We start from the raw sequence: 22,541 nt of genomic DNA, 5'->3' as shown, positions 1-22,541 counted from the left end.
AATGCCCAAAATTATAAAATCACTGGTAGCCCTGGGAATAGAAGCAAGGACTGCTCACCCTGTGGCCAATGTTCTGTCCTCTGCATTGACTTTAAGTGAAGAAAAGTTACATTTAAACCTAACATCAGCTACAGTTCTTTTCTGTCCTCCATCAAACTCTGATATCTGTATTTCACAAACAAAAGTCTTCTAAAGTTTCCCCAAGCCAGAATTGTGATTTTTAAGTACAGTGGAGCTTTAAAAAAATTCTTGGCAGTTCTAGAAGTTAGCATATTTTTCAGCATTATTTTTTCTTTCTGATTATTATCTCACAATTGTCCACTTTAATGAACTTAATTTTGTAACTTTTATGATGTTAATTCAAGGTACTTTTCTTAGACCATGAGGAGTCATGCTTCTGGTGAGGAATCAGCCTGGAACAGTGGAGAAAGAAGGTTGGATTTTCAATCAAAAGACCTAGGAATCCCAACTCTGCCAGAGAATAAATACCTTGTGGGACTTAGGACAACTCATTTAACCTCTTTGGGCCTTAGTTTCCTTATTTGTAAAATGAAGGAATTGGGCTAGATTACTTTGAAGGTCCTGCAAGATGAGTAAGTTGGACTAGATGACCTCAAGGATCACTTCTGACTCCAGGCCCAGCACTCTATCCAGCCACCGGTGGTGGTGGTGGTTGTTGTGTGTGTGTATCTATCCATCCATGCACACATGGGTATATGCATATATTCACACACATATGTTGTTGTCTGACCTTTGTTCTCAAAGAGGACCAATAACCTCAGGAGAGTGATGACTTGACTTGTGGGTCAATCAATTAGATTTAAGTGAGGCAGAACTAAGAAAAGTTCTCCTTCACTCATCAAAGTTCAGTGGCAAGACAAAATGCAGGTGTATATACCACATGTATACCTGAATGCTGTCTGTTCTTTTGTTCAGTCATTTCCGGCTTATCCAACTCTCTGTGACCCCCCTTTTGGGGTTTTCTTGGCAAAGATACTGGTGTGATTTGTCATTTCCTTCTTCAGCTCATTTTACAGGTAAGGAAACTGAGGCAAACAGGGTTGAGTGACTTGTTTAGGGTCACATAGCTAGTGATTGTCTGAGGCCACCAGATTTGAACTCAGGAAAATGAGTCTTCCTGACTCCAGGTCTAGCATTCTATCTTCTGTGCCACCTAGTGTGTACATATACACATATAACATTTATGATTTTATTATTTTCATAAGAGCATTAAGAATGTCATCTCCAAATTGTATCTCCTCTAGAGGAGATACAACTGGATATATCTAATCTTACTTTTTCATTTTCTTTCAGTTTGTTACCTGCAAAAGCACTATCTAATACATTTAAACATAAAAGTGCACTGATATAAGTTCATTAAAAAGATGAGATTTTAATCTAGCATTAGGCCTACATATACACAGTGAAATGTTATAGTGATCCTTTCCTCATTTTATATATTTATTATTATTATAGCATTAAGATGCTTAGGAAATCATCAAAAATTTTCACAGGCAGTTCCGAATTTAAAGCAATCACTAAATCCTGCTACTGTACTTTGCAAGCATACAGAATTAAGCAGTACACTAATGGGATGGAAAATTGAAAACTCTGGGCAAGATCTTTAGACTGGATAAATTACTTAGGCCCTTTGGATATGAAATAGGAGGGAGAAAGTGTTAGTAGGGTAGCCAGAGTCAATGAAGTACTTTAGAAGCCTAGTAGTTTAAACCAGGGCTTCTTAAACTTTTTCTGCTTCTGACCTCTTTTCTCCCAAGAAATTTTCATGCAACTCCAGGCATATAGGTATATAAACTAGGTATACAAATCAAACATTTAATGACAATAAATCATAAGGAAATTTATTTTCAAACAATTTTTGATATGCATAATACTTTTACCATTTATTAAAGACAAACATAAATTTGCATACTAATGAGATGGATGTGCTTGTTTATTTTTACATAAGGAATTAAATCTTGGGGGAATATTTAATAGTACAGGAGGTAGAGCATCTCCAATGTTTTTCAGAGTTAGATGATATTTTGATTTTACATTCATCAATGCTGAAAATGCCGCTTTGCATAAATACGTTGTACAAAATGGCAGAAGTATGTTTAGAGGCATTTCAGAAATTGTTGGAAATTCCATCCTAATCCTACGTCAAAATTCATTTAATGATTTTGTATGTGCAGTAAAAACACTGCAATTCATAACATATAATAGTCTGAAATCTGATCTGAGGTGTTTCTGGCTTTGTTCCATGTGATGCAACACGCAGTGCAAAGTACGTGTGTTATGTGTTCAGAACCAAGGCTGTAGTGAAGTTGTTCCATACAACCAACACTGGCAATCACTGCCAGAAACACCTTGGATTCATTATGCGTTTGATTTTGAATTAAGTTTTGGTCATTTTGTGTTCAGAAACCTTCTACTGTTGCCAAATTTTTTCGACCCCCACATGCAGTTACTTAACCCACTATAGGGTCCCAACCCCTTTAAGAAGAGCTAGACCAAAGTATCCCAAACATGATCAACTTGGATTTGGGTACACAAGTCCACCAGATCCAACACCAGACATAAATTATCTTTAGGGTAGAAAGGCAGGGGAGAGTGTGGGGCTACTGGCTTTATTGTCTCTCCAACGGAATTTTTGCTTAGAATTGTGTTTAGGACAGGGACTGTTTTAGCTTTCTCTTTGTCGGTCTGACCTGGCATTTTAATAATGCTCATTAATTGAGTGATTTGGAGCAGATGATGTCCCTTTGTCCTCAAACATTAGGGTAAAATGAGTTAGAATTAGCAAAACTGGGTAAGGGATCATAGACCCAGAGCTGGAAAGGCTTGCATCATTTGGATCATCCTATTCCCACAACCCAATATTTTACAGAAAAAGAAACTGAGTCTGAAAGAAATTAAGTGGTTTGTCCAGTATCTCACAGCCAGCATGTAGCAGAACCTTACAAGGATATGTACACAGATACATGGATATGTGAGGCATCCTAAAGAAAGTGTAACATCCCTGAGCAAATCGCTCTGTGTCTGTGTTCCTATCCTTCCTGTCACCAACATTCTTATAAAAAGTGAAATCATGGGAGTTTTATGGCACACTGAAAGCAAGATGGACTGGCCAGGAGTAACAAGATCAAGGCTCTGATGTAAATTCCCTCATGGAATCTTTGTAATAATTCACAATTTACTTTTCCTCTTCACCCTGAGCTTCTTTCTTTGTAAGAAATGAAGTTTGTATAACATGATCTCTAAGGTTTTCCTGCTCTCCCTCTCCTTCTTCCTAAAAGTGCACAAAGCATACTTTTAAGTGTAATATGCATTAATATTTTCCCTCACTTCTAAAAAATCTAAACAGCAAAACAATAAATCAAGCCCTGATTTGTACATCTGAGGTTATAAATGCTCCTACAGAAAATTTAATTTGCTTATGACTTTCTCTAAAATTTAGAGTTGAAAAGAATCTTTCTTTTTGTTGTTTGTTTCAGTCTTCTTATTCCCTGGGCCTAGCACTTGGTAAGACTTTCACTAGTATTTGGTAAATCAGTTTCGCCAAACATCAAGTATCACTGTTTGGTTTGCTAACAGTGGAGGAAGAGATCATTGTATGCATATAATGCTCCATTCTTTTGCAGGTCTAGTTGAGTAATCTCTTTCTTCAGGGGTCTGCCCAACTGTCCCAAAGTTTGATGTAAAAAGTACTAGACAGTAAGTCAGGCCAGGGGCCTGGTATGGACAGTAACTAGCCATGTGACTCTGATCATTTCCCCTCTCTAGCATTCATTTTCCTTGTCCGTAAAACAAGAGAATTTGCTTAGATGATCTATATGGTTTCTTTCTCGTAGAGCACTGTGCCTGGATTTGGAAGACCTGAATTCAAATTCAGACACACACTTATACCAATGTAACCCTGGGTAAGACACTCAAACTTTGTTCTCCTCAATAAAACAGGGATCCTAACAGCACTTACCTCCTCAAGGTTGTTGTGAGGATAAAATGAGATACTATTTGTAAAGCACTATACAAATGATAAAGCCTTACGATCAGGGCCCATTATTTCTATCACTCAAGGGACAGACAGCTCTAATGGTCTATTTTTCACATGGCCTTAGGTATAAGCAGCTGCTAAAAACCTGGGGGCTTAATCACCACCTGTACCCAACAATTAATGGTCCTACTAAATAATATTAAGCGACTTAGATTTAAAACCAGGCCTGTTCCTGACATGCATTCAGATTATAACAAGTGTCATTCACCACCAGATCTGCTCTCATTAAACATCAAATAGTTGTACAAAGGCTCCCAAGACAAGGATTTTAGAGGTTAGACATTCCCCTGATCAAAGGCAAATTGGCAGATTACCTAGGCTGAGATGATCATGTGATCAGAATGAAAGTCATTAGGCTACCAAAATAATTCAGGTCTGGTGAACTATAGAGGGCAATCTCAGGCAAGTTGGGCAGAAGAAATAATTGTGTGTAGCTCCTACCTCACACAGCTGCAGTCTAAGTTTATTACAATGGCAGACTCTTAGTTGACTGGCATTATGAGGCAGATTTTACAAGTTTAATTTATAAGGGACTTGGGTGTTTGTTGAGACTGGGGGTGACCTCCAGAGGAGGAAGTTCTATTTAGCTGTAGTAAACACAGTTAGTTATCAACAGTAGAAGAGATTTGTTTAACCATTAGGATAGACGAAAAAAAGGACAACACATTCCACTGGCTACCTTAAGCTCTGGCTGAGGACTTTGTCCAAATGATTCAAGTATTTGGATAACTGAGATAATGAGGCCTACTCATCCCACTTTGGATCTTTTAAAATCCATTTCCTAGGAACAGGATATAACCCTGGTAGCCATATTTTGGAATCAAAAGGACAACCAGTGATATTCTTAAATGGCTACTTGCCTATCTTGTTGTTATGTATAAATAAATTTGTGAGAGGCAGGATCTACAAGACTTGGCTTCTAATCTTGCCTTTTACCAACTCTACAAGACCAAGAGCAAAGTCACAACCTCTCAATGCCCAGGCAATTCTCTGACATGGGGAATCTTAATGAGAGGCTGGTGAATTTGGATGGGGAAAAATAACATCTTGATTTCAATATAATTGGTTTCCTTGTAATCCACTTTGGGACACACACACACATACACACACAGATATGCTCCAAGATTATAAATTAAAGACTACTTCTTTTGCAGATGGGGAAATTAAGGAGCAGAAAAGTGAGGTGCCTTGTTTTCCATTATTAATTAAGCAGCAGAAGCAGGATTCTAACCCAGATCTGACCCTCAATCCAAGATTCAATCCACTCACTAAAGGATGGGCTTTTCCAACTACCTTTAGAAGGAGCCATTGAGTGGTATTCGTTTTTAAGAACAATTGTCTGGCAGATGAACAATGGGGGTCTACAAGTAAATTTAATAAAAGATAACACTCAAAAGTATTGCATCACCAGTTTAGCCTTTAACTTTTAAGTTTCATTAACGTTTTCAGCAAAAAAAAAAAAACTCCAGGAGGAAAGATAGAGAAAAATAGCTTTAAAATGAGTATTTGATACTTTATTTAAAATATATCATTAAAAATTAGTATGACTTCTGCAGGCTTGTCATCTTTACTAAGTGACCCGTAGAATGAAATAAAAAATTATATTTTCAGTTCTCGATGCAAAAATTATCCTTGACTGTACTGAATATATATGCTTCAAACGTTTATGGAAACATTCATATTAGGTTTGGATTTTTTTTAACATGTTAAATTTTAAACCGTTTTTCAGAACAGTCAATTCCCCCAATGAAATCTAGCCTAAAAAGTTTGCAAGATCCAAACTAGTCCAGTCTCCACTTGAAGGTCTTTGAAGTGGAGGGAAAGCTCAGTTGGGGCGCAGTCTCTTCTTTCCCTTCCTTTTTCTCCCGTCGGTTAGACACCCCAGGATTTGCTGAGAGTCCAGGAGCTCCCCTGGCACCTTTCTGGGATCGCTGGGACTCCGCAGTCTATCTTACATTTGCTTACAAACAAATAAGCATTTGGAAATATAAAGCTGGCCTCCCCCAATGAAAATATTAAAAAAACAAAACAAAGCACGCGCACCTCCCCCCCCAACTCAAGCAGATTCCAAAGCCAAACTTCCCGCGTTCCAATAACCCCTCTCCGGGCAGCAGCCGGAGCCGCGGAGCCCGGGCCCCGGAGCCCGAGCCCCGGAGCCCGAGCCCCGGAGCCCACGCCGCGGCCGCCGCCTTCAGCTCCCCTCCCAGCAGGTGGCTCATCGCGATGGCCACACACACAATGGCCAAGACGGGCTCTGCACCGGCCTGTGGTTCGCGGCGTTCCTCCCTCCCCCGTAAATAACAGATCTGGAAGGAATGACAACAGGAGAGGGAGGTGCGTGCGTGAGGTTACCGGGGAAGCGTTTCTCCCACCCCCAGATTCCCCAGCCTCCGGTTTAGAAGGCATAGCTCGGGGCAACAAACCCAACCAAGTTACTGCGCAAGTTTTATTTTATTTCCGCAAGCCCGGCCCTCGGCGGGTGCCCTCCCTGCTCTCACCCCATACGTGCCCTCCAGCGATCCCCCTTCTCCGACAGAAAAAAGAAAAAAAGGAAAGGAAAGGAAAGAAAAAAGAAACAAAACCCGGGGGTTAGCGCCGGAGGTGTGGGCGGCTGCTGCGGATCCGGGCTGGGCTGCTGCCGCCGGTGCTTGGTCTCCGATTGGCCGCGCAGCCGGCAGAGAAGCAGCCAGGGGAGGGGTGGGGGTGGGGGAGAGCAGGCGGGAGGGGGAGACGGAGAGAAAGGGGAGCTGGAAGCGGCAGCAGCAGCCTGGCATAAGGGAAGACGCAGGCAGTGGGGCTGGCCATTGTGATCGCTGTTGAAGCGGAGTTCGCAGGGTGTGCGTGGATGTGTGGGGGGTAGGGGGAGGGGAGCGGGGGAGGGCCGGGGAGGAGGCGGAGGAGGATCTAGAAGCTGGGAGGAGGCGGAGGAGGGAGCGGGAGCGTGAGAGTGGCAGTAGAGAAAGTGCAGGAGAAGGGAGGCAGGCTTAGGGGCGAGTATGCAGCACCAGCAGCGGCGGCGGCGCTAGCGGCGGCGGCCGGGTTGGGTTCCCCTCCTCTCCTCTCTTCTCCTCTCCCAGGGTCGCTCTGAGAAGAGAGAGAGAGAGAGAGAAAAAAATTCCCTGGAACTCGCAGGGAAAAGGGAAAAAAGAAAAGGGAGAAACCAAATTAAGTGGCCCCGCAGCCAGGAACAGGAGACGACATCCGAGAGCGCGGAGGAGGAGGACCACGGCGCACCAGCCTTGGGTCCTACACTACTTACTGCCCTTTGTACTCGCAGCCCCACCGCCTCCGGGCCCTAAATCCCTCCCGGCTTGGCTTGTCTGCCCCTCTCCATTTTAACTGCGGCGGGGAACAGTGAAGAGAGGGGACCCAGAGAGGAAAAAAGCCCGAAATCTGGCGTGACGGAGCAGCCTGGGAACGCCGTCCGCCCGGCTGCTTTCTCCGCATCCTAAAGAAGCAAAAGAGGGGAGGGCAAGCTCGCTGAAGAGCGGGCCGGAGGGGGACCGCCGCGGCCGCCGCCGCTGCTTCCCATCCCCGCGGCCGCCTGAGCGGGAGAGGCACCGGCTCCGCTGCTCGGCTCGCGCCGCGGCCGCTGCCCTGACACACGCACAGGCACACGCAGACCCTCCTTCCGGCATCCAGCCCCTTGATCTCGCTCCGTTTTATTACTCCTGGTGCGAGTCCCGCGGACTCTTCGCTCCGCTATTTGTCATCATCGCTCTCTCTCTATTGGCGGGGAGGAGAGGTTGAGAAAGAAAGGGGGGGTGGGGGTGGGGAAGGGAAAGGGGGGGAGGGTTGCGTGTGTGTGAGTGTGTGTATGTGTGTGGAAAACTGCCTGGAGTCGTCTCTCTCTCGGCTGCCGCCGCTGCTGCCGCTGCTCCTGCCACCGCCGCCTCCGGCTCCTCCTCGGCCCCTCTTCGCCTCCATGTGCCGGATAGCGGGAGCGCCGTGGACCCTGCTGCCGCTGCTAGCGCTGCTGGCGGCCCTGCACCAGGTAAAGGGCGCCTGGGGCGGACAGGCCGGCCGGCCCGGGGACGGACCGGGGGACGGGGACTGAAGGAGGGTGGGGTGTGGGCGGGTGGAGGCTCTGGGTCCCTTTGTTCCCCCGCACTGCTGCTCCGGTGCAGGGCGATGCACCCAGGAAGGGGTGGGAGGGACGGGGGTGGCTGCACCGTTGCTGTAGCCAGGGAGGAGATGTGAGTGCGGGCCAGGGAAAAGGCGGAGGAGGAGGAGCTGGGGCAGGGGTTGTGGGCAAAGCAGGTTGTTTGCAGCCGCTGTTTTGGCAGTGCCCTGAGGGGGGGAGGATTGAAGCGGGTCACCGGGGCGCCCCTCTGGGGACTCGGGAATCTTTAGGAAAAAAGCGTGTGGGGTAGTTGGGGAATTTCCACGCATTTGCAGCATTCCGCTTTCTAGCCCCTCTTTGACTTTGCCCCATTTGCGTGTTTTGTTTTGTTCTCTGAGAGCGAGGTGGGTAGTTTGTGGAAGGGATTCCCCGGCTTGCCGTCCGAGCGCCCCCTCCCCGCAGCCTTTGCCCTCCGTGTCTGGGATGCCGAAGCAAAGCGGCACTTGCCTCCACTCTGACCCACCACCCTCCCGGTGCCCGGAGTATCCTCCACCCTCCTTCAGCTGGATTTCTCCCAGCAGAGTTGCCTCCCGTACTCTCCACTTACTCGAGCGATTTATCTTGTCCACCTCTCCCTAGGAAAAACAAAACAGAACACAACCCAAACTCACACCCGCGTCCACCTTCATCCCGCAAGCCCTTGCCCAGGCTGGGAAGCGATAGGTCCCGTCTGCGGTCCGTAGCCTGCCGTCTCCCCTCTGCTCCATCTGCTCCATCTGCTCCCATCGCCCCCTTTCCACACACTGCGATGACCGGTCCTTTGACCTGGGCCCTCCTTGCCCAGCCTTCTTCCTCTGCGTTCTGTTCATTTTAGGACTCCTCCGACTCCTCCCCACGGTCCTCTCCGTACTCGGTCCGGGTAAAGAGACCTAGAGATGCCCGGCTCTCCGAGTCAGTAAACACCTGCTCTTTCCTCCGACCCCCTCCCAGGCTCCCTTTCTTGTTGTGTGGTTTGGGCTTCTTAACTTCCCTCCTGTCCTCGGATCACCCCCACCCCTCCCGGTGCTTCTCTCTCCCCCCTGGTCGGGCTGGGCTTGCCTGGTCCCGCAAGACTGAGTTGCTCAGCCCGCCCCCTCCCCACGGCCCCTCTAATCCCCCTCTGGGAATAGATAGCGTGCTTCTGCCGCCTCCCGGGGGGCACCAGCTCCCGACTCCCCGGCGCTGGGTCTTGTAGCAGCCTGGCCCGGAGGCTGGGAAGGAGAAAGCCTTGGTCCGGGAGCCCCCCTCCCTCCCCTCCAGTCCCAAACAGCGATGTCCCGAACTCAGGTTAAGAGGCTGAATGTGCTTGTCCCGAGCCAAGGGAGAGGCTTCAGCCGGGGAAGTAGACAGAAAAGGGGCTTCAGTTGCACAAAGAGAAAGTCGGATCTGGGTGGGATCCCCCAAGGTGTGCTGAGGGTGGAGAACAGCGTTGAGGTTTGCTGGCGAGGGCAGATGGTGCGGCTTATCACCCTTAATGGTCTTTGAGGGCTGGGGCATCTCCTGCCCCAAAGTGCAGAGAGGGCTTGGCTCCTCCGGGGATGCCAGGCTAGTTTGGGGGGAGGGCGCAGCGGTCGAGGCATCCTCCTGCCCCGGGCAGGGGTGTGTTGCCGGCTGGAGCTGCAGCCGCCCTCTAGAGGGGTGTGGGCTGGGCTAGGCTTTGGCGGAGTCTCTGTCCATGGTGCAGGCTAGCCCGGGTCGAGCAGTCCCTCCGCCTGCCTCTCTCCTTTCTTCTCTGGTCCTCTTGCCCTGTTCACTTCATGCATTCACATGCTTCTGGTACTTGAGAAGACCCCTCCTTCCCTTTTCTTCTCTTTGGTCTCTCCTTTTGTTCTTCCCTCCAGTTCTCCTTTTCCCAGCCTACTGGTGTCTTTCTCCCCAGGTTCCCCAATACCGGCTGGGGGATAAAAAGGGTAGTTTTTATTAGACTAGGGCAAAACACATCAGTTCAGATTTTTGTTCTCTGTAAGTTCAGGGTGGGATTTCTTTTCATCTGAGGTGGGAGGGGGCGCGGGATGAAGAGGGAAGAAACCATTTGTCCCAGTCATTAAGCTATTAAGAGTGGCTCCTCACAACATAAAAGCTTCAGCACTTTATTCTTTCTTCTTCTAAAACTTGAGTATTTCACTTTTTGAAAATGGGATTTGTCCAGAGATATGTTCTTGAAGGGAAAAAAAAGAAATCTAGTTTTGCCATTGGATAGACAGAACAAACTTTGCAAAAATGTTATGTTTCTGGTTATTGACATTGCTTTTTTTACAGTAAAGATCTGGAATTTTTTTAATCTCTATATTTAGACATTGTATGCTTCTTTTCATCTCTATACAGACCATTTGATAAATTTTTACAGCATGAATTCCTGTAGCAAACAGCTGCTTCCAACTAGCTTTTTATCTTATATCAGTTTTAATTTAAAGCTTAGTGTGAAGTTAGGACAGGAAATTGGTCATGCTGATTTGTTTGTTGATATTCACAATCTGAGGTATTGCTAAGGAAGTTATAGTTGGGGAAATCTGATTTCCTCTTTAAGGACAACCCCCCCCCCCCCCACAAACCCTAGGATATCTTTCTTGGAGTGAGTTTTGTTGTTAGTAAACTTCAAAATTGGAAATTCTGTTTAGAACAGATTAGCTTTGTAAGTCTGAATCATGAAACCAGTTATAAAGTCCGTAGTTCATTTTCCCCGACCTCAATTTATTTTTAAAACACTGCATATAGTGAGCACTGCATATAGTAAGTGAAGGATTCACTTTAAACTTTTCTCCAAAGTATATTCAGTTACTTAGAGTTTCAAGTTTCTTATCTTCTGAAATTGTCGTTTGTGGTCTGTCATGTAAAACCAGACATAACCTTTTTCTGCAACTTGACAATTTTGTAACTCATGAGTAGTTTAAGTCAGGCAGTTAACACTGGGTTATTTGAAAGGTCATTAGGAACGGAGTTGCTCAGTTTATGCAACAAAAGTTTTAGGATCAGGTGTGCTATATGTATTGTATTGTACATCTGAGATTAAGAATGACTTTGTGCTAATGTTCTATTTTATACATGGAAACAACAGCACTCTCTAGAAGATAAGGGTGGCCTTAACACATAAAATAATTTTAGCAGCAGTTGCCTGATTTATTGGGCCAGGCCTGAGGATGCATTTCAAAGAAAATAGAGTACCTAAAGTGTTAATTATAGTTAAAAAATGGACAGGTCACCTACATTAGTGTGGCTTAAAGGAATAGCAGTCAAATTTTTTTTAATGTTTTACCAGTTAACTAAGCTTTTATTTTTTAACTTTTTCCTAAGCATTGGAGATTCCTAATGATTCCTGTTAGTGTTTTGTATGAATTGCTTTCAAGCAAAGTGAAAGTTTTTGTATCTTGTGATACTTGATTTCAGCTTACCCTTTTTAAAATATATAGCATCACTGCCCACTTAGGGCATTGACTTTTTTCCAAAGTAGGGTTCCATGTAGCTTTGAACTACAGTTTTCACAGGTTAAAGGAAGAATTAACCAGCTTCGTTTCAAATATATGGCCTTCATTTTCCTTTAAACTTGGGACTTTTGAATTCTAAAGAAGTTTGTGATTATTCTCTACCCCCCCCCAAAAAAAAACCTCATTACTGTGTACATTTAAGGCAGACCCAATAACTAAGTGAGGGACCTCTTTTTCTTTTGAAGTTCTGCTCTGTTTTGATTGCTCAGTTATATTGTTTTAATTTAAATATACTTGTTTTGGGTTAGGGGTCTGTATGCTTTTCTGAGATATGAATTTTCTTTCTATTGTTCCTTTGTTTTTCACTGTATCCTTATATTCTGTTTTATGTGATCTCTTTGGAACCCTAAGTGTATAATCTAAAGATATTTTCTTAAATTAGAAAAAGAATATTTTTCCTTTTTATTATCAACATACTTTATAGTTATGTCAGTCTCATGAAACAGTCTTAGGAGTTAGAATGAGTTAGGATGAGCAAATCTAGACTGTAATAACCTGATAAACTTTGAATATAAAACATACAAATTGGTACTTACTTTTCATTGATTTGTATAATATACATGTATATGAATGGAAAGAAAATTAACTCGTATGAATAAGCATAAATACTTTCTCCCCTTTGGAGTCAAGAATACATCTGCTCATGCATTTCTTTGGCACATAAAATCATTACATGTGGTAGAGCCTGAATAGACTGGAATTAATTTTTTTTTATAAAACAATAGAAGTATCATGAATGTTTGGAGATAATTTTGGAAAGACTGAATTGTTTTAAAATGAAAACTAAATTAATTGCAAGCCTAGAAGTTAATGTCTGATGTTGTCTTTGCTTTCCTGAAACCCACTTGTTTTCCTCTAAGAAAGTTTGGACGGGGATTAAAGAGCAAAACTCTTTTTAAAACTATTATAATTTGGAAGTATATAGCTTGAACATCTTATGGAACATATTTCTGATGATAGTTCATTATGTCTTCACTGCTCTTAATTTTCTTTTTTTTTTCATTAAAATTCTTAAATCTGTTGTGCCTCATTAAGCTTTAGGATTTTTAATGAGGAAATGTCAAGACTTAAAGCAAAGTTAAGCTTGCTTTAAAATCCTTTCTTGATCTAAAGTGACTCAAATCTCTTTCCTGTTTTCAAGAGGATGTTCTCAAGTTAGATTTAGTCTGATTAAAAAAACCCCAGACTTAGCATTTGAGATATATGTGTATTTATATATAAATATGCCTACATTTACATAGTTATAGTTATTCCCTTTTGACCTAGGTAAAATTGTGTGTGTGTTTGTATGATTTTGATTCAAATACAAGTAGTAGTCAAGTTTAATTACAAAGCCTTGCCTATGACTTTTATCCACTATTTTAGAAAGAAGAGGGATCTAAAATTTTATTTTTATCAGTTGAATAATCATTTCATATCCGCCATAACTATAATAACCTGTAGCTTAGTTTAATAATCTTTTATTGTTTTAAAAATGATCAGGAAAATGAAACAAAAAAACCCAACAATAACTAGTAATCTCATGCCATCATTTAGATTCTAAAATTGCAAATGCTGGGATAATCAATTTTATGACAACTTTGTTTTATGTTTTCCTCTTATTTACACAATTCAAGTTAGATAATATGAACAGGTGTACTTATTGTCTACTTTTTGCAAGATGGGTCCCATGGTAGGACAACTTCCAAATTTCCCTCTTTGTGTTAAAGGTATCATCACTATCTTCCCAGTCATCCAGGTTCCCAATCTGTCCATCTTCTCCCTACCCAACCACCTCCCATCATTTGCCAAGGATTATTGATTCTATATTCATAACATCTTTTCCATTCCTATCTTCTCCACTCACTTTGCTACCTAGTTCAAGCCTAATCACCCTCTGCCTCCATTGCCTTCTAATTGTTCTCCCTAATTCCAGACTCTCCAATCAGATGCCAAGATGATCTTCCTAAGGCAACTCAGATTGTATCACTCCCTTGCTCAAGAGCCCACTGACTCCCTATTGCTGAAGGATAAAGTACAAATTTCTTCTGCCTGAAGTTTTAAGGCCTTTCCTGGATTGTTTCTTACTCCCCTTTCTAGGCTTATTTCAGTTCTGTTTGCTACATTCTGGCCAAAATGAACTGACAGTTCTCTGAATTCGGGACTCAGATATCCAGTCTCCATAGATTTCTGTTATGTCCCCCATACCTGGAATATATTCTTTCTTCCAGAGCCTTTGTGACTTCCTTTCAAAGACTGAGGAGTGGTGCCATCTCCCTCATGAAGGTTTCCCCATACCCCTAATTGTTTCATCTTTTTCTCTCTATAATGCTTATATCCATGACGTATTTTCCTAATAGACTATATATAAACTCTTTCAGGGCAGAACATTTTTGTTTTCATTGTAATTCTATTGCCTTTATAATTCTTTTCACATTGTAGTGCTTGGTACATGTTTGTTGAATTTTATTTCTTTTTAGTTGCTTTTTATGTATGTTGAACTTGGGGATCTTTTTTTTAAAAGCTATTTGGCATACCACTGTGGGGTGGGGGAGACATAAAGGATGCTCAGCAAATACTTCTATTTGTGTCTGGGACTTCAAGGGTATTGGGATAGTAAGTTACTTTGATTTTGTAAATCAGTGTGAAGTGGTAGAAAGCTCCTACAGCCGGGGAGTCTGGAGTCCTGGCTGTTCAAGTAACTGTGACTTTTGGACAAATCATTCCTCTTTTCTGGGTTTTAGTGCCCTCATCCCTAAAATTAGAGGTTTGGACTTAATAATCTTGAGGGAAGCTCTTTTCGGCCCTAAGATTCTCCAACTCGTGGAAAGAAATTTCACTAGTAGCTACTTCACTAGTAGGCTGTTCCCTCCACCTGTAATGTACTCCCTCTCAGAATCCCTGACTTGCTTTAAGGCTTTGCTTATGTGCCACCCCCTCCTACATGAAGCATTTCCTGATTCCATTAAATTGTTAATCTGTTGCTCATTAGGTCACTATGTCTATCTTTATATTCACATGTTGTATCCCATCAGTAGAAATAAGCTCTTGAAGGAAAAGCTCATTTTTTAATTTTCTTTTTATGTTTAGTACCTACCACACTTCCTTTTACAGTCACTTAACAAATGATAGATAGGATTAAATTGGATTGGATAGTTTAAGGTGTATGTTTATCAAAAGAAGATTTTTTTTTTTATTCAGCTTTTAAAAAGTGTTCTTTGGAAAGAAGGTAAATTTTTTGAGAGTAAGAATATTTAGCATCATATATAAACAAAATTAAAGTTCAGTACATCTACTTCAAAAATGCATCATTCAATTTAGATGGTTATACCAGCTACCAACGAAGTCAAAACCCTTCCACATTTGGTAGGAGGGAAGGAAACCAGCATTTATTTAGCACCTACTATAGGTCACTGTGTTAAGTACTTTACAAATATTATCTCATTTGATCCCACAACAATCCTGGAAGGTGGTTACTATTATTATCTCTATTTTACAGCTGAGTAAATTGAGGCAAATGACTAAGGTCACATAGCTTGTAAGTGGCTGAAGCCAGATTTGAACTTCCATCTTCTTTGACTCCAGGCCCAGTGCTCTATCGATACTCTGAGCCACCTAATTGCCTTTGCAATCAGAAATCAGGGGGGTTCCATTAGGTAAATGACTATGACTGAAAAAGTTCAGTTACAGTGTTGAACTTTTCCAGACTTAGGCTAGTCCTTTAACCCCTACTCAGATAATTTTCAGTTTTCTAATAAATCCTTACAGAGCATATTTTCTGCTTTCATGAACAGTTGTTGAGGTATCTGAACACCATAGTGGTGGAGAAAATATAAAATAACTAAGGAGAAAAAAAATCTTTCAACCATTCCTTTGTATCCTGTAAACAGTAATCCTTGTTAAAAACAGAAACAACCTATGAAAAGGATTATGAAGCTCTCAGACTCAAGACAGTAAGTTTTAGATTGAAACTTTTCAGACTTTTTATATTCTTCAAAGAAAGACAGCCACAGTAATCCAGGATGAAGCTGTATTGAGAAATTCAGGACACTTCATTTGAGGAACAAAGAGACTGGGAGAGATGATGAGACAACCTGGAGTAGTTCATAGAACACTAAACTTAGAGGTAGGAGGGCCACATTTCAAATCCCAAAGAGAATACAAGTCATTCCCCAAATGATAAATGGTCAAAGGATATGAATAGGCAGTTTTTCTATGAAAAAATCCAAAACAATATTAAGAATGACTTTGAGCAAATAAGTCATTTTGACTCTTATACATATCCAAATTAGCTATAAAGGACAAGAAAGATGCTCTCTGCATCCAGAGAAAGAATTGTATGAATAGAATAATTTTATTTATGCATATATACCCATTTGTATCTAATGGCAGCCATCTCTAGGGTGGGGGAGTGGAGGAAAAAAATTGTGCCATAACTTTATTATATATTTAAAGAGGAATTGCACGTTGTACATAATAGATTTGCAGTTACATTACAATCATCTTTTTTATTATACTATGTTATGGAAATGCTTGTTTTATTCTATAAATTAAAAATAAAATTTAAAAATCCCACATCAAGTCTCCCACATCCTAGTTTTATGACCCTGGGCTAGTCAACCAGTTCTGAACCTCAGTTTCCTTATCTATACAATGAGGGAGTTGAACTTGATGACCTCTCAAGTCCTTTTCATCTCTGGACGTTTTTATCATATGACAACTGACAAAAAGTATACCTCATGAAAGCTATTAATAATATGAACCAGAATGACCCTAGATGGTAGAGCAGGATGAACTATGGAAGTAGATTTGGATGCATTCATGGCTGGATAGTGATGGATGGGTCCATCATTATTATTAAGGGAAAGTCATGAATTTTCAGTGATGACATTGCAAAAGAGTATTCCATAATAGAGGGTGGGCTGCCTCTAACAGAAAGTACTAGATTGGTGGTATGTTTATGTTTATTAATACTGTTTGTAATTTTATTTCCTTATTCACCCTGTCCTTTTGTTGTATTGATATAGCAGATGTATGGGCTAAGTTGGATAGTTTCAAGAATTTGGAGCATAATAGCTAGAATATACATATGGAAGTCCAAAGAAGTTCAGAGTTTCGCCATTGGCTGGTAACAATAGCTAGTATTTGTATAATGATTTAAAACTGGTGAAGTGTTTCATGTATGTTGCGCTTTTTATAACATACCAACAACTGACTTGTTGAGTCATGGGCTTATTCACCTCCAACATTAAGAAGTAACATTCATCTTACAGTATCTTTCAAATCTTTTTGAGCAAATCAGAGAGAAGTGTTATTTATAAATACAAAGTGACATGATTTTCTTTGATCCCTTAATGACTCACTTCCTCAGACCCATCCTAATACTGTCTCTGATCTTGTTATTTTTGTCCATGCCCTCTCATAAATTCTCAATATGTGGTCATCCCAAGCTGCTGACCTCTCTCCTTGAGGTTTGTTGATTTTTCATAGGCAGTAGTGATACTTACTAGTGGAGTAGACCTGCTATCCATTTGCTACCCCTTAATTCTCTCTAAGTAATGAATTTACCTTCTTTCCAGGCTGTTACAGCTGTTTAGAATCCTTTGCCACCTGTCATTGGTAATGTGCTATAAGCTGTTTTTACCCTCTGTGCTTCTATTTATTTACTATATCACCTTTAAAAAAATATTTAACACAAGGCCTGGCACATAGTAGGCACTTAATAAATGTTTATTGACTGACTAAAAGTTTACATTCTTTTGATTTTCCTCATCAAAATGTGTCCATCTCTAATAAATGCTATAGAACTTGAGATTGGAGGAAGTAAGGAAAAGTATGTTCATTAGTAATTTGGGGATGTTGAGTGAAAGAATATAAGCTTCAATTTGTTGCTTAGGTTGGTCCTTTCCCTCAAACAGCTCCTTTCTCTTTTCATAAGTTTGTCAATCCTAAGATACGAAGAAATACTAGCACTGCTAGTTTGCACATAGTAGGTAATTCTAAATGTTTGATTAATGGAAGTGTATCTTTCCCTGAGTTTTTGAAGGGAGACAATGACAGTGCGTGTGTGCATGTGCGTGCGTGTGTGTGTGTGTTTGTGCTCTCCACTATACAGGTATACATAGCCCAAGAATTATTTGGATCTTTGATCATTTTTGCAGTTACTGCAAAGAGACCGAGAAAGTGAAATGATTGTTTTTCCACTTCCTCAGGACATATTGTAAGTTTATACAAATTATTTCCTTAGCACCCAGTGCAGGCCTTTTACATATTAATGATCTTGGAATGTATTTGTGAAGACTACTCTGCCCATTATATTTTAATTACCTTCCCTTGCTATTTAGAGCATTTCAAGAATTGTTTGACTTTCAATACTCATTATTCTCTGCACCTTATGAGAACATTTATTGCCAGAGGAGGACACTCTGCAAAGATAAACATATTAACTGCCATCTCCTCTTCCCTTTTTCCTTTTATTTTTCTTGTGATGCTTTCCTTTTCATTTTTGAGGACAATAGTGTTAAGTGACTGGAAAATTCAGAAGCGATTATGGTGGTGGGGAGGTGGGGCTGCTGTTGTTCAGCCATATGTGACTCTTCATGATGACATTTGGTTGTGGTTTTCTTGGCAAACATACTGGAGTGTTTTGCCATTTCCATCTCCAGCTTATTTTACAGATGAAGAAACTGAGGCAACTTTCCCAAGGTCACACAGCTAGTGTCTGAGGCAAGATTTAAAGTGGAGTCGTCCTGAGTCCAGGCTCCGCTAGCTATCCAGTTCACCACCTAGCTGCCCTAACTGGGGGTAAAGGTTACAGTTGTTTTCACTGGAAAGTTTAAATTTGTACCTGAGTTTTGATAGACTTTTTATATAGCTGACCTCTGAGTTACTTTGAACAACTATGAGATCTTTTGCTTTTTTTTTGTTTTGCTTTTATGATGAGGCTGCCCAGAATTTTATGTGCTTGGTTAGTTGATATGTTAATAGGCATCTTTTAGGTTTTGAGTAGATAGCTAGTTACTTGACCTCAGTCATGGTAAGCTTTGTCTTTTAATCTGGGTTACTACCTTGCAGAGTTAGCTGTAGTGACCCAGCAAGTCTGAGGAAAATGTAATGATGTGTTAATGGCTCAAATAAAATAGAATAACTTCTCCTAATAACTCTTAAAATGTAAAATTACCTTATAAAGGGCTCGTAAATATTCACACTCCATATGTTTCTGTGAAGCAGATATATATTTTTTCTATACCTAATTGGGAAGAAAAATGAATGAGGGCTCTGTCCTGAATTTTTGAAATCTGTTGATGGCATTACTTTTCATGTTTGGATGATTTTAATTCATTTTTTCCTCTGCATACTGATTGGACATCTCTCTTAAAATTGGATTCCACTCTCAAAACCTCTACACATTAAGCAGCAAACGTGTATGTGCTTATTCCTTAACGGTGTAGATTTTAGGGATGGGAGGAAGGTATGTGCGATATATGAAGGAAGTGCTTGAGCAAACCAGAAAGCATTATATAATTGTAAGTTGGGAGTGGGAGTGGGGCAGAGAAGGTGCACAAACCGTTTTGTTTGCCTCTGGGTAAGTCCAGAACTATTGGTAATTTGATCCCCAGTTAGTGGGTGGATACCCTTGATATGGTTGTGATTCTTAACAAAAGGTCTCTCCTTGGTTGGGGGACATATCAGGCAGGCTTTGAAGTAGATCATTAAAAATCATTAATTGTGTTTCCTTGAAAAAGAATTCAGCTTACTCAGGAATTCACCTCACTCTGGACACATTTCTTTTGTTTAGATTTGTGGTCCCTCTACTTCAAAAATTCTCTCTCCATTATCTGGAGGCTGAATACTGATGTTCATAGCACAAAGTTCATACTTTCTGGTAAAGTAAATAGGATTAGTGCACTTGTGGCCAAAATATTAACCTTTCCGTGTCCTCCTGGTGTCTGTCTCAGATCAGAGGCCATCCTTTGCTTCCTGTGACTCATTTCTCTGATCCTGGATTCCAGGATTTTCTTTCTTTGGGTCATTTTATTAGCAGACTTGGATGGAAGTGGACTCATGTTTAATAATTGGAAAAAACAGGAGACTTTTGGCCTGGAAGGCCAATGGGGAAGGTTAGAAAGTCTTAGGTAGCTGATCACAGGGGACATTCTTTACAGCTCAGGGTCACCTGCATGTTGATAAGGTCAGAGCTTTGCAAACACTTTGTTCCTTTTAATGCAGTTTTCTTAAACAGATAATTGTTTCTGGTAGCATAGGAAATACTTTTTTGTCAAGAGCAAAATCTTTTAGCTTTGGGAAGAGAAAACATGTGAGATAGGGTAGAAACATAAATGCCCTTTTGGCCTCAAGTCTTGAGACTTAAGATTTGGGAAATAATAGATTGTAATCTTTTCAGTGTTACTTAATACCCAGATAGAGCTTTAATAGTGACCCATTTCTTATTAAATAAGGCTCTAAATATGCTAGTTGTTTTTTTTTAACGTAAAGGACATTAAAATAAGGAGTTAGTCATTGTTATAGATTACAATGCCATCAACCATTCAGGCTTTTGTACTGGGACGTTTCAGCACTTGGTATTTGGGAGCAGAGTACAGCCCTTTGTTTCTTTTTAAAGAAAATCTGAGGGGTTTCTTGGGAAGGGATAAAGAAGTCTCTGCATTCATGTCCTAGGATCTTTGTTTCCTGGGGCATTGTTTCAGTTTATATAGGTTGTTTAGTAGATATAGCATGTAATTCAAGAATTCCATGCATAATGATACAGGCTTTTAAAAGCCTGATTCTGAACATAATTGACCACCCAGGATTTATTTGTTTCAAGGATGCTTTAAAAAGCAGGGTCCCTGTCTCCCTCATGATATGTGGTTTTTGGACATAATTGTATAATGTTTTAAACAAAAATCTCAACTTTTTTGTGTTTTGCTCAGATGGTATGTTATAGTTCTATCGTTTATGTTTTTACTTTCTATTTTAAAAAGTATTAAGTGGTCCGACACACCCAAACAGAAGATTTTATTATGTGATATCAGAGCTGTAGTCATTGTATGTAACCATGAAGTTTGATCTGCAGTTTTTCTTTACCTTTTTTATTTGGTATCTGGACAAAGATGCTTTTTGGACAGTGTCATAAGCAGAAATTTAGTTGGTATATGATTTTAAAATGGACATAAAGCTGTCACATGGTCTTCCATAAATTATTCTAAAGACATATACCTTGGTAACTACAGACATAATTGTGGATTATCTGCATATGTCTTTAAAATACTGGTTCAAAGAGATATTTGTACATTTAATGGAGACTGACCATATTTCCACTTCCTTTCTTTCCAATATTCCTGTACATTCTAAGGGCCATAGTTGTGATCCTGATTGTGGTCTGATTGGTTCTATTTTTGAAAACTTTGGTAACTTGTTTTTCTGACTTTTTGTTGTTGAGTCATTTCAGTCATGTCCGACCCTAAGTGACCCCATTTAGGGTTTTCTTGGCAAAAATGCTGGAATGCTTTGCCATTTTCTTCTTTAGTTTGTTTTACAAATGAGGAAACCTAGGCAAACAGGGTTAAGTGACTTGCCCAGGGTCACATAGCTAGTAAGTGTCTGAGGTCAGATTTGAATTCAGGAAGGTGAGTTTTCCGGGATTAGCACTCTTCATTGTGCCACCTAGCAGCCCCTTTAGGGTGCTACTCAGCTAGGATAAGCACTTTAGAAAATTTTCTTCAAAAGTATTCTTGTCTTAAAGATTCAGTGTATTTTCCCCAAGTTATCTAACTTAAGACTACAGAGTGGCTTGAGTATTTGGGGACAAAATGCTGCATTCTAGTTAGTATTAGAGGTTTGTAATGTTACTGTTTTTCTCCCCTGCAGAACTTTGTGCGAGCCACTTAGGGACTGGTAGCAGCTCCTTATTTTCTTAGCATCCACTTCCCTAACAGATTTCCTTGCATATAACATATGGTTAATAAATGTATGTTTATTTTGATGTCTGACCAAGCTGCGCAGCATCCTGGGCCATCCCTAGTTTTCTGGATTTTTGTCTTTCCTTTTGACTTTAGTGACTCTGGAAGAGAGTGAAGGTGAGAACTTTGTAAAACTCTGCCTCACTTAAATCCAGTTCAGGAATGAGTTAAGACATCACCCCGTGATGTCATTGGTCCTCTTTGGGAAAAGGAATGACGAACAACAATATATGTTTTTGTTTGAATCTTGTTTTTAAAAATTCCAAGAGGGTTATGAATAGCCTTTATAGATTTTTTTTACTTATTCCAAATATTTTAATAAGAGTTCTCGCGTAGGCATTTAAAACACCAGTTTGTGAGGATAAACTCCATTGGAGAGAGAGAATACAGAACGCAGATAGCCACAGAGCTGAGGAATTTTCTTGACTTGGGGCAGGATTTGTGAGTCCACTGCTTCCTGATCAGCCTTACGCTGCTGTGTAATCTCATATTTCTTTTTCTACATCAAAAATCTCTTCTTGGTGTCTAGGTTTACGGAGTCTCTATTTCTTGAAGTAAGCATCAGTAAGATGATCTGAAATTTTTACACCTGAAAGGTTAACTCTGATAGACATGGCAATGACAAATTTCTGATGGGTCCTTCTCAGAGAAACACGGTTAATGTCAGAGGTCCAGTCACCAGTAGTAAGCCACTAGCCAGCTGCTTCAGGAAAACCACTCCCTTGCCCCTGTGGTGGCCAGTGAGCATGATCAGAATGGTGCGTGGGGTGATGCTAGCTCGGAGTCTCCTCACATGCTGGCTGAAGGGCTTTTTGCCATGACTTGGCAGCTTTCTAGGCACATCCTCAGTAGGGTAATACCTAGGCATTTTGCGAATCTTTACCACATGGGTTCCTCCATTCTTATTTCCACCAACTGGCTTTGAGATAGTAGCTGGTACCTTCTCTTTCTTTTTCCTT

General features: G+C 41.1%; 1 protein-coding gene across 1 annotated transcript in view; it reads left to right on the top strand.

Moving 5' to 3' along the window:
- The first annotated feature begins 7,024 nt into the window (after positions 1-7,024).
- Positions 7,025-22,541, top strand: part of CDH2 (cadherin 2) — a 259,007-nt gene continuing 243,490 nt past the window's right edge. The window contains exon 1 of the mRNA XM_072604465.1: positions 7,025-8,051. Coding sequence (XP_072460566.1) covers positions 7,875-8,051 — 177 coding nt within the window. The 5' untranslated portion in view covers positions 7,025-7,874. The remainder of the gene's footprint in view (positions 8,052-22,541) is intronic.

This window comes from Notamacropus eugenii, chromosome 4 (genome assembly GCF_028372415.1).
Source record: "Notamacropus eugenii isolate mMacEug1 chromosome 4, mMacEug1.pri_v2, whole genome shotgun sequence".
Lineage (NCBI taxonomy): Eukaryota > Metazoa > Chordata > Mammalia > Diprotodontia > Macropodidae > Notamacropus > Notamacropus eugenii.
The sequence above is the reverse complement of the archived record's forward strand: the minus strand, read 5'-3'. Positions and strand labels throughout refer to the sequence as shown.